Source organism: Anarrhichthys ocellatus, unplaced genomic scaffold, assembly GCF_004355925.1.
Source record: "Anarrhichthys ocellatus isolate YVR2014 unplaced genomic scaffold, GSC_Weel_1.0 scaffold16, whole genome shotgun sequence".
Lineage (NCBI taxonomy): Eukaryota > Metazoa > Chordata > Actinopteri > Perciformes > Anarhichadidae > Anarrhichthys > Anarrhichthys ocellatus.
In genome coordinates this window covers 856682-868739 of record NW_022280046.1, presented here as the reverse complement: position 1 = coordinate 868739, position 12058 = coordinate 856682, and the positions used below count along the sequence as shown (strand labels likewise).

Sequence of the window (12058 nt, the reverse complement as noted above, 5' to 3'; positions counted from 1 at the left end):
ATGTATATATGTATATATGGGGACCAAGTATATATGCATATATTTGTATGCATATAAATGCACTCCATTAAACACTATGCAAAGTGTACAATGAGGGTACTTTTACAGTAAAATGTGGCTGAAGTGACACTCACCATGATCTCAAGGGCTTGTCTGGCGAGAGGAGCAAGCGGGCTGTCATCCTCCTCTGGAACGGCTATACTAGTCTTTTGAATCTCCCTCAGCAGGTAGCCTGTCAAACAAATAAAAAATGCTGACAGTTTATTTCACGGTAATTATAACTGGAGTGTCAGACAAGCCGTCAGTTTGTTAAACACAACCAGCCATGAGTTGCTTACTTCCCCTGATGATGTGTGCTCAGTCAAGGCTACACCTACATGAACCACCCCCAGGTGCTCTCTTACCCAGAATCCTCTCCATCTCATCACATCTCTTGATTTCGCTGACGAAGCGCCGCTGGAATGAGCTGACACTTGGGTTGAGCTGAAACCAGAGGAAGCATCACAGGTCAGGTGAGCTGCAAGCTCTACTGCATCAGTCCGTGCATGTGCAATAACGAGGTTCAACATGGCATCTTTACGAAGTTTTAGTCCGGCTCTAGTATTGTTAATTCTTGTTCATCATACTTTCCATACTGTAATAATACTCTCCAAGAGTCAAGTGCAATGTGGAGCAATTTGACTTTAAACCATTGTACAAATTGAACATGAAAAGTCAGTCATAATGCAGACATTCAGCTGGATGGATAAAGTCGAAGAACATTTGTGTCTATTTATAGGAGGCCGTTCCAACATTCACCCCCATCCCTCAAGCATGCATGCACCCAGAGAGAAAAGCACATGTAAGGCAGAATTAATTTATTCTCTATTAAAACAATACAGATAGGCTTTCTAAAATAATACATAAGCACACATACTTTTAAACCGGGGGGGGGATAGATAGGCTACATTTAAAATAAAATAAAAGAGTGTTTGTGCATCATTTCTACTTACATCTCGAAACTCGACCAGCCCCAGCTCCCCGAGCTCACTGATGCAGTCATATTCAGAGCCGGACTGCAGAAACAATTGCGCCAAGCACATCTCCTCACTCCGAAACACCATCTTTATGTGCCAGACAGATCTCCTCCGCCGCCTATTAACCGGTGTGTAGCCTTATGACTGCTGGACAACGAGCCGTCGACTACGAGCGAATATAGGACATCACACAATGCGACGAGTCGGTGCGTGGCTTTAAACGCATTAACCAATCAACGTCGCCCCGAGGATTAGTTATTGTCTATTAATAATGAAGGGACATTTTCCTCATTCTGGGTCCGGGTGTCGCTCCGCTTTGTCTCCGCGCAAAGCCCGTCTGCTTTCTATAAAATAAACAATATGAAAACAAAGACAGGAACGTCCCTAATGCACATTGTGCATCGAGTCATCCTGTGGGCTCTTTACCTTGAACACCTGACATTACGGCGCAAAAAAACAACACACACACGGAGACGACGCAACGCGGGGCCGCAAAGAAACGAGCAACAGGCGAACTATAAGATGAATCCTTCAACCCTCCATACAGACAAGTGGGGCTGAAGGTAGCATCACACGTTATAAAAAGACAGTCCGAAATAGGCTACGGCCTTTATTCTCGCTACGTCGCGCCGGCAATCGACAGATTGCGTCTCCGGGTTGCCAGATATTGTCGCATCCTCCGCAATAATCGTTGATTCGTGAATTACAAAATGACTCGCGTGAAAGAGGTTTTATCTGACAGCCAACGAGGAGAAATACAGCTCATACGACATCTGCAGAAAAATGTTGTTTGACGCTAATTTGTCGAAACTTAACCTGCAGCTCTCACGCCCTGCTGTGCAAACAGCAGTTATTTGAGGTAGCCTCATGCCAAAATGCGCTAAACACAATAAAGCACACCAATAAGACAAGGACACCGTGTTCAAAACTATGTGAACAGATGTAAAAAATGATTTTGTATTCCACAATGATCAAATATTTTTGAAGATATAGGCACATTATTTTATATAACATATTCTAGCCTCTACTTTTGTTTCAATATTATGTCGTAAATGTGTTATTCATTCACATTTTGCTCTTTTTTGTGAATTAGCCCCAGAATAAACTTTCAGTAAATTCCTTTGTCTCGTTTGATACTGTGCTTGTAAATGACAAGTTTATCTTCTTAAAAAGGTGGTCTGCTCACAAACCTGGCAACCTGCGCATCTTCTAATTCTGTTCCATCACTGAAAGCGGACCGACCGTCTGCTCTTTGTGTGAAATCCTTTATTTAAGGTGTTTCAGAATGATGGGTTCAGTTTTGCTTTATAAGAGCAAATCTTCCCTCGTGATAAATTAGTACTGCACGTCTTAATAGACCTGCTGGCCACACGTAGGAGCATCTTTTTGCTGACTCTTTAACTACGGGCTGTTTTACTGCTCTATGACTCAACACAAAGGTAACTCAGGGTTTTGAAAAAGCTGGATAAAGTTCATTTTATTTTCATTAAATCAGGCTTTTATCTGAAGCATGTCACTGCTCGGTGTTCAATCTGTTGATTGGTCCTCTGTGGGTACAATCTCTACTGTTTCAATCCTGCAGGTACACTCTCATATTACAGGGAAAAAAGCAAGTATTCACAATAACGGCAGACGTTTTTGTATCTACTGACTTTCATTTCTTCCCACAAATTAGGAGCACAGCAGTGGTCTACTTCAGGATAAGGATAAAGACGACTAGCATGATAGATCCAGACATTATTACCATGCTTGTGTACCCTTGAGCAAGGCCCTTAACCCTCAGCTGCTCCCTGGTGTGTTTGTGAAACCGCCTGATGTATTTTCATTGATTTGCATAAATCCCTGGGCTACGTTTACATTTACATCCTGGTGCTGTGTGTCTGGATGACTTTCACCTGAAGAAAGTATGGAGGACCAAAATGTTGTCAAACAGTGTGCTGGATTTTTTTGCATTCATGGTACGAATTCAGTTTAATTATAAAGTTGTCCAGAGAAGCACATAGTACTATACGATACTATTAGCTTGACTTTAAGTCCTCAGGCTATGAGCCAGCCTGTTGAGCTCCTGCGACAGCGCTGTAACTGTGTCCAGGATCCGTTGCTTGTCCTTCACCTCCAATCGAGCTTCGCATCGCTGAGCAAATTTATCCGGATGCCACAGCGTTTGCTGCTTCCGGAGCATTTTACGAAACACCGGCACGTCCTTCCTGTCCACGCCGTGCAGCATCACATCCAGCATCTCCTGTACTGTTCCTCGGGGAGCGGGCCAGGGGATATCGCTGTAGCTCAGCTTCGCGACGCCGGACGAGGAGCCACCACTAAAAGTTGCAGCGCACCTTTCGTCGTACATGCGCTTCCTACCCTGCCGGGCCTCTTCCTCTTTGCGTGCCGCTCGTGCCAGATACTCTTCATGTTCCCTCTGCAGCCTCTCATGCAGCTCCTTCTGGCTCTGCGCCTCCTGCTCTCGCTCTTGTTTACTCTTCTCTTTCTTTTTCCACCCGGAGGACGACGCTGCCAGTCTCTGAGCTTCGGCGTGCTTTTTATCGAAATATTCTTTTCTAATGCGGTCAGCCCAGTCCCCGAAGTCTTGCTCGTCATCGTCAACGGGAAGAAAATCGTCAGCTGTGTGAAAGAAGTACAGCCGTGTTATTTATGTAGGGTAAGTCAAAATAGAATTCTGCGTTTAATAATGAGTTTAAATGTACCATCATAGACGCCAAAGGTGTCGCAGAATTCATCCTCGCATTCACCAAACAGCTTTTCCATCCACTCCTTCTCAGGGTCTCTTTCAGACGGGCGGCTCATGTTTTCGGCAGTCTGAGGAATTTAAGGGAATTATGTGTGAATCTGATCAAACACTAACAAACAGATCAAATGTTGCTCTGCTGACATCTGATGCAAAGGAATCACCCGAATTACACAAAGATGGTGCTCCCACCCTTCCAGGCAGACGATGGTTTTGATTCATTTGTGCGCAATATGAAAATCAATGTACAGAGAACTGAAACTTGCTTGAGAGAGATTTAATGATTAATCTGTCTTTCAACAAGAATACCTCTGACCCCTCACTGAGAGTTGATCATTATACCAAACTGAAATGAATGGAAAACAATGGCTCCCTGGAAGAGAAATCGATCACTTTCACAGCTCTTTTCATCGTAAAACAGAGATATATTTATTATTGTTAATTTCTATTTGATATTTATGATTCTTGACCTTTGTAATATTTGTTTTATTTTTCATTTACTATGTTTACTGTGAACGTTATACACAAAAATGCCAAGTTAAAACCATGATAACTTGTTCAAATGTCATGTGATAACACAGAGAAAAAACGTTATTTAAACATAATAAACAAAAAGTGTGGATTCTTATTTTGTAAAACAAATAAACGATAAATCAATATATTAGATGCTGATCATGTTTCTGATGACCCACTAACTGATTAATAAACTAACTGTTCCAGCTCTTTCACTGTTAAATAACGTGAAAAGTTGCTTTATGTTTTGGTTTAGGACACAATTATTACTCAAAATGATCACAAGCAGATTGATCTACAATGACAACTGTCATTAGTGGCAGACATTTCTTAATAATAGCTACTAAAATATAGTTTGTGACCATAACACTGATCCTTAACTAAAGGTCTAACTCACCTTTTTCTGTTTCCTCCAGTTCAGTAGATCTTGAGGTGTGACTCCAGCGCTGTTTGGGTTATTCAAAGCCTCTGGACAGCTGTTTTTGAGCGGCTCAACCAGGTCTTCATACGCTGTGGGGAAAACAAAAACAAAAAGCAAAGATATGACAAATGGCGGCCAACGTTTATAATTCAACAACAGCTCCTTTACGCGTCTCTCCTTACCTGATTTCCCGTGTTTAAGAGCCCTGTTGACCGCGTTGTGTAGCGCCGTGTCTCCTTTACGGTCCTTGCGGAGAACATCGGCTCCGTGTTTGAGCAACAGCCGAAGAACAGCGTCGTCTCCCAGGCAGCAGGCCAGGTGCAGCGGGCTCCTCTCCCTCTTGCCCTGGGAGAAGTTCACGTCCAGGTCCCGGTGCTTCCGCAGGTACGACTTCAGCTTCAGCAAGTCGCCCTCCTCCACGTATTTCCACACCCGCTTCTGTTTGCGAGACAACATGCGGACTAAACACGGACCGGACTGTGAAACAAAGCAGGTTAATTTGACTTGTGGTGGGTTGAGTTAGCTTCGGTTAGCATCTGAAGGGCCAACGGCTAACCCGGTCCTGCTCCTTAATAACTCCGAAGGTAGCAGCAGCTCGGATGTCAAAGTTCCGGGGACAGACTGTTTCCGGTGTTGCCACTAGGTGTCAGTATTTGACTATCTTTATAAATCAGTCATCAATTGATAAAGTGAACCTATGTTACCACTTTTATTGACTCACCAGCACACACCAGCTAGAGAGGATGCCCCGAAATACAACTTGTATTTCTTCCTTCTCTTTCTGATGGGAAAACAAAGACCCGCTATTCATCCTATGAAATGTGGCTGACATATAACTGGAACAACAGTGATGTTCTTCATACTTTCAGGGCTCTGTTGCTATCTTCTACATGGCTAATGACTCGGCATTCATAAGCCCTGCCTGGTGTTTTTGGGTTCCTGTGCCTCAGCCTCCTTTCAACATGCCACCTGTCAGGAAAATGTCATGCAGAGAGGTCCTCTGTGTGTGTGTATGTGGGTTTATACATCAGTGGTTTAGAAGTATTTCAATTTACCCTTTTTTTTCCTTAACATGTACATATAACTTACAGTAATACAATCTTGTACAATTATTTGTAAAATTCTAACATTTCATTATGAACTGGTACAGGATGTGTTATGACTCAGTGTGTGGGTGTGTAGTAAAGTGTTAAACTGTTACAGCTGTCTGAAATCTGACAGAAATTGTCACTCTGTAGACTAGAGCTTGAGTCCTACACTTACTTCTATTTCAATAGGTGTCTATAACTTTAGTCTAAGGCCTTAACCTTTGGTGCTACATCAGCTGACATTGTCAGCTGCACTGCAGTTACTTCCTAAATCAATGAAGACTGGCGTTGTCCTTGTGTAATTTCTTGCTGACATGTGCAGCTATCTTTACCTGTGATGCTTCAATCAGTGCAGCTGAGCCTCTGAACTGGCTCGGTCCTGCTGCAGATGACAGGGCATCCATTTAGGCCCGAGGGAGGGAAGGATGCACAATGGAGAGGATAGAGGACGGAATGAAGGGACACTTTGTGCCCTGTGAAGAGGATGATCTTCTCTGAGACCCACATAACCCGAGATCCGGAGTCACCCAAAGCTTGGGCACTTCCGCTCTTTTCTGCCGTCGGAAACGACGTGTCTCCACTAACGATGGCCATCTTGTGTGAACGCCTTTGAAATGCCTGACATCTCAGGAGAGACAGAGTGAGAGCAGAGAGTGAGGGAGAAAGAGACTTCTGATTTCTCACTTCAGGTGTTTGAGTCACATGTGTGCCACTATGCTGTGCTTTAAGCTTTATTGTCACTTTTTTTTTCTATAGCTCCCATTTGTCACACAGAGTCTGAAGCAAGCACCCTTGTCCTCCAAGACCCCCAGACGGAGCATGCATCTCTATCTATCTCACAGAGGGCCCTTAAAAGCAGAGACATGCTTCTGAAAGACAGGATATCCCCGGTCAGGAACCCCTACCTCTCTTTTCCTGCCTGGCCTGCTGATTCCTATCCTGTCCGTGAGGTCTGTCGTCCTCCTGGGACGGTGCAGGGAGGAGCGCTGCAGGGACCGGGCAACAGGAAGCTGACGGTCCTCCAAGACGCCCCAGGGGTCAGCATCTCATCCTACCACACTGTGGTCAGACCAGGCTTCAGGTCCGGTCCGCTGGCTGTGCTGCTCAGCCACCATTGTGGAAGGAGGAAGGTAGAGAAAAGAGTGCACAGTTCCTCTGTCTAATTTCTGCATGACCTGGTTTATTTGGTTGTGATTTATGACAGCTGAACATATGCTGCTGAGATACAGGAGGTCTGGCTGCAAGTCTGATTTGAAACAACACAAAGGCTATTGTCACCCATTGATATAACAACGAATGAGTGAGTGAGCACCCCTATAGAAACTCGTCCTTCTCACCTTTGCCTTTAGTTTCAGTTGATATGCATTACCTGCAAACAGACACTGTCCAGGCTGGTGTCTGCATTGCGCTGTGTTTATAGATCACCTCCTTAGACAGAGAGGATTGTTTCACATCGCTCCGTCCAGACTTAAAGGGTCAGTTTAGGAAATAAAAAACGAACAAAACAAACCCAGCAAACATATTTTATAACTTACCCCCCAGTTGTATCTGACTCAATGCATTTCATTTACGCACATCTTGCACATATTATTTATTCTGTGAACTTTTATAGATTCTTAAGTAAATATTTTGCACATTCCAACTTCTTCCTTTCAAACACAGTACACCTCTTTTCACTTGAAAAACTTGTACATATCCTTTTTAAAATGCTTATTTATTGTACATTTTTCTATTTCTATTATATTATGATTCTTGACTTGTGCAGTACTTGCTTTGTATTTTTATTTTCTATGACTGTTTATTGTCATTCTTGGCAAATTCCTTCAAAAACCTATTTGACAATAAATCAAATTCTGATGTGGTTTTGTTTTGAAAAGTGTGGACTGACGCTTCAACTGGTTTCTTCATTTCCACTGGAGACAGAGCAAATAATGAGAACCAAGTGTGATGTAAATATACAAATATAGAGAGATTTGTGTTGTAAGAAGCATTTAGTAAGACTGTTGTGTCAGGCGTTAACTGTGGTGTCTACAAGACACTATTATGGATATAATTAGTACTTTGAGTTTGTTAACTTTTGACATTTAATGAAGCTTTGATTTTTCCTCTCAGCAGCGTCTTCAGACAGCAGTGGTGCTCGTCTTTGCACAGACAGAACTACTGTGGCCTCCTTGCAGAAAATACCAATACAACATTGTTTCAGTCACATTATCAATACAGAGAACAATGCCTTGTCTTTATATAGTTCTTGGCTGTAAAGGCTCAATTATAATTTAACAGTGAATGCATTTTTTCAAAAAATCTGTTCTAGTTGTTTTTCATTTCTTAGAAAAGGAGAATGAAGACTTTTTATACCCACGGGATTCCACGTGGCAAGCCTACTTCCAGCGAGGACACACTCATTTTTCACACTCTGTTATTACAGAGGAATGAAAACATTTGCGTAATCATTTCTGAATGTCATCTCAGACAAACACCCAGCCGAGAGAGAATCAAAGGGCTTAAATCCCCTTTTCTCTTGCACTTTGTTGTCGAGCTTTGGTTGAGTTCATGCCATGAAATACTGGTAACATGATCCACATTAGCTTCATAACATTTGAAAACCCATGTCAATAATCTATCCTGATTATCTTTCATGCCAGGCTTTGACTTTGATACCGACAGGTGGAGGATAATGTGACAAGTCGTCCTGTAAAAAACTGCTGCTGCATGGAATTTAAAATTGTACGGTGCGCTGTTTCACCAATAAAACATGTTGCACAGACTCTCCAGCGCATGGATTGTGCCACTAATTAAATTACTGTTGTTTCATGCAACACATTTCCAGGAAATTCCTCATCTTCTGTAGACTAAATCAAGATACATTAAATAAAGATTGTGTAAAGTCTGTGTTTGTGTCTTGGCTCAGATGAGATTATAGAGCTGAGACAGCGATGAAGGAGACGGAGTGAATGTCGCTGCAGCTGCTGGATTTCTTTTCTCCTACAATGACAAGGAAGCTTTCAGATTTCACCTGGGAAATTTAGGACGCAGATTACTTTTGTCCATCGGCTTTTGTCACATTTACTGAACCTTTACCAAACCCTAACTTAACGGCACACTGTAGCGAACTGTAATTGTAGGTGATTACAACTAAGCGTCTCTGTCAAAGGTAATACACAGGAGCAGATAGTGGAGTCCCACCACAAATTAGTAACCGAGGATTAGTTCAATCCTTCTGTCTCCCTGCTGTTGCTGATTACATCCTGTAAAAAGCTCTTTACAGTCAACATTGTTGAATTCTAATATAAAGCTCAGCAAGCTGTTCTGAGTGTGTTTGCTAAAACCAAGACATTCAGCTATGCTTAATTATGATGAACTAACAACACAGGGACACATTCAGGGGTATACTGGGATGTTGAAACGGGAAAAAAGAACCCTAATTTTGTGGTAATTAAACCTCGAGACTTAAACTTCTCTGGAACAAAGCCAAATGTCTGGTGGTTGATCCAATTTAGGAACTTTTGTTCTCACTGTTTGTGTGAGAGAATTGTGAGGAGGAGAAGAAACAAACATGCCGGAGGAGAGGAACAGAAGTCAAACTTGCATTTCCTCCAGACACATGCTTTGATTTCGGCCCTGCGAAACACAATAGGAGGGAGACTGCCTGCCCTCAGCAATGCAGTAACAGGAAGAAGCACATTCACTGGATAGGAGAAAATACATTCCAGCGAGACATAACAAGCTATCACAAGGGACAGAGGGAGACAGAATGTTTGTGTTTTTTCAAAGCACTTTTTTTAATTACAAATCATAAACAATCAATTCAAAATGACGTGCATTCACAAAATGCTTATTTGTCAGGAACAAAGTCATTGCCATTCTGACGCTCAGTAAACAAACTCATTCCTTCACATACACACACACACACACAGTCACACGACCGCAGACTGTCAGAGCAGTCACCTTTTAATTGGGCCCTCTAACAGCCTGAAAATATTTGTCAGCTGCCATCTGTCTGTCTGTCTGGGATTCCCCCCCCCCCCTCTCCCACTATCCCCACCCCTCCTTACAACACTCTTATCAGACTCCAACACCTCTTACCACCTGACACACCCTTTCTACACATAAACACACACACATGCGTAACACTGCTGGCTGTGATGCAGATATCACAGTTTGAGTCGGAGAGTGGGGTAGTCTGGTTGATAACACACCTCGAGTGCTGAAAAATGAAAACAAGAACAGCCGGGGCAAATGAGTGACTTGACGACAGGATTGCGGAGTTCAAAAGCTCAGTATTTTTGCATAAAAGTCCACAGGAGAACCACACAAGCATGTGTTCCATTTATAATACATTCCACTTTTTCAAAAAGTCTGGCTTATGCTTGGTCCCTTGTAGTAAATAGTTCAGTTTCGCACCCTCTGCTCCTGAAAGTGAGGCTGGAGTTTGAGTGTGGTCAGACCCCAAAACCACAAGCCTGACTGTCGTCTTCAGGCAAATGGCCACAGTAGTCCACAGAGTCAGAGAGGAGCAAAGGTGACACTCCGAAACGGACACGAGGACCTGATCCGTGAGCAAGCACCCAGCGCTGTTTTGATTTACCTGCTTTATTCTGCATTGTTCACCTCTTCCCCAGCATGCATCTGGGCCCTCAGCTGTCGTCACACCTTGGTGGCCAGAGACTGAGTCTCTGTCTTCTGAGAGGACAGGGAGCTGGCGGGACTCGCGTGCAAGGACTTCTTGAGGTTGAGCAGGCACAGGCACTGGGATCTGAAGCGCAGGTCGAAGAAGGCATATAGAAAGGGGTTGAGGCAGCTGTTGACGTAGGCCAGGCAGGTGGCGTAGGGGTGAGCCAGCAGCAGGAAGCGCAGGAAACTGCAAGTGGCGGGAAACAACTCCAGATAGGAGAGGGCATCAGCGCTCTTCACAATGTGGAAGGGCATCCAGCAGGCGGCGAACACCACCACCAGCGTGGTGATGATCTTCAGCAGCCTCCTCTTACGTTGGTCCTCTTTGCGCAGAGTGTTGAAGTGGCGGGTCACGGTGCAGCCGATGAAGCCGTAGCACAACATCATCGCCAAGAAAGGCAGGAGAAAGCCCAGAACTGAGGAGGACATGCCGAGACCAGCGTTCCACAGGCTCTCTTGATCTTTCCGTGTCATCACCAGGCTGAAGTCCATGGCGCAGGACGTGCTGTTGCTGGTTGGATCATATATAGTGGTGCGAAAGACCAGAGTCGGGGCAGCCAGGACACCAGACAGCAGCCAGATGGCTGTCAGGCAGGCTTGCATGTGGCCACGGGTGCGCAGCTGGGTGCTGGACAAGGAGTGGACGATGGCCAGGTAGCGGTCGAAGCTCATGCAGGTGAGGCAGAAGGCACTGGCGTACATGTTGAGCAGGACCACGTAGCTGCTGATCTTACACAGGGCCACCCCAAAGGGCCAGTGGTAGCCCATGGCGGTGTAAACGGCCCACAGAGGCAGAGTGACCACAAAGGTGAGGTCAGCCAGCGCCAGGTTGCCGATGTAGATGTCAGCTGCACGCCGCTTACCCTGTGCCCTCCACACGGTGAAGATCACCACCCCGTTTCCGGAGAGGCCGAGGATGAAAATAAGCATGTACAGCACGGGGATGACGGAGTATGACGGCGTCCACTCAGAATAGTCACACATGGTGGAGTTTTCGGCATCCTCGTAGTCGTAGTAGTCATAAACTTCAGTTGGCTCCATCTTTGTTTTTTGTTATTATCCTGTTTTTTAAGAAAAGGAGCAATCTGTTCAGTGCAGATAGATCCGCAATAGTTATCAGCACTCTGATGTCTATCGCAACATGTGAAATCTGCCCACCCTTATATACCCCCCAGCCAGACTTGTACCCTCCCAGCACGCCCCTCCTCCCCTCCCCTCCCACTGCCCTCCTCCTCTGTGCTCTGAAGAACACACTCTCTCACTGCGTACACGCCCACCTCTCTCTCCATTCATTTTTGTTTGTATACAACATAATGCATAGGGGAGTCCCTTTAATGCATGTAATATAAGTTGAAAATGCTAGTATTTTTTTGCCGGTAATACTAATAGTTTTTCCCTCACATTTTATGCATAAAGCTGTAAATATAAATATATGGTCTACATGAATTCAGGGGTGAAATAAAACTCTGTCCAAAGTATAAACCTTTTCCAAATTGCCACAGATATAACTGCAACAATGGTACTTTAGGGAATTATATTTAATTAGACATGTTTGGACAGTAGCCCATGAGTCAAGTCTGGGCATGACTTTCAAGGAGTAATC

At 44.2% G+C, this 12058-nt stretch overlaps 3 protein-coding genes across 4 annotated transcripts in view; all 3 read right to left on the bottom strand.

Annotated features, from left to right (window-relative positions):
* atp6v0a2a (ATPase H+ transporting V0 subunit a2a) overlaps positions 1-1690 on the bottom strand; it is a 9476-nt gene extending 7786 nt beyond the window's left edge. The window contains exons 1-3 of one of the 2 annotated variants that reach the window (XM_031855771.1): positions 993-1690; positions 405-483; positions 135-232 (exon numbers count right to left, since the gene is read on the bottom strand). In XM_031855771.1, the coding sequence (XP_031711631.1) occupies positions 135-232; positions 405-483; positions 993-1103 (288 nt within the window). In that variant the 5' untranslated portion in view covers positions 1104-1690. The remainder of the gene's footprint in view (positions 1-134; positions 233-404; positions 484-992) is intronic. The other variant, XM_031855770.1, reaches the window with a different exon arrangement.
* A 344-nt stretch (positions 1691-2034) lies between these two features.
* On the bottom strand, positions 2035-5291 carry nfkbil1 (nuclear factor of kappa light polypeptide gene enhancer in B-cells inhibitor-like 1). Its single transcript, XM_031855772.1, has 4 exons — positions 4879-5291; positions 4673-4785; positions 3722-3833; positions 2035-3638 (listed from the first exon to the last, which is right to left on the bottom strand). The coding sequence occupies exons 1-4, from the start codon at positions 5150-5152 to the stop codon at positions 3046-3048; spliced, it is 1092 nt and encodes a 363-aa protein (XP_031711632.1). The 5' UTR covers positions 5153-5291; the 3' UTR covers positions 2035-3045.
* A 3700-nt stretch (positions 5292-8991) lies between these two features.
* On the bottom strand, positions 8992-11571 carry LOC116388126 (apelin receptor B-like). The gene has a single exon (XM_031855760.1). The coding sequence runs from the start codon at positions 11494-11496 to the stop codon at positions 10429-10431; it is 1068 nt and encodes a 355-aa protein (XP_031711620.1). The 5' UTR covers positions 11497-11571; the 3' UTR covers positions 8992-10428.
* Positions 11572-12058: the final 487 nt, after the last annotated feature.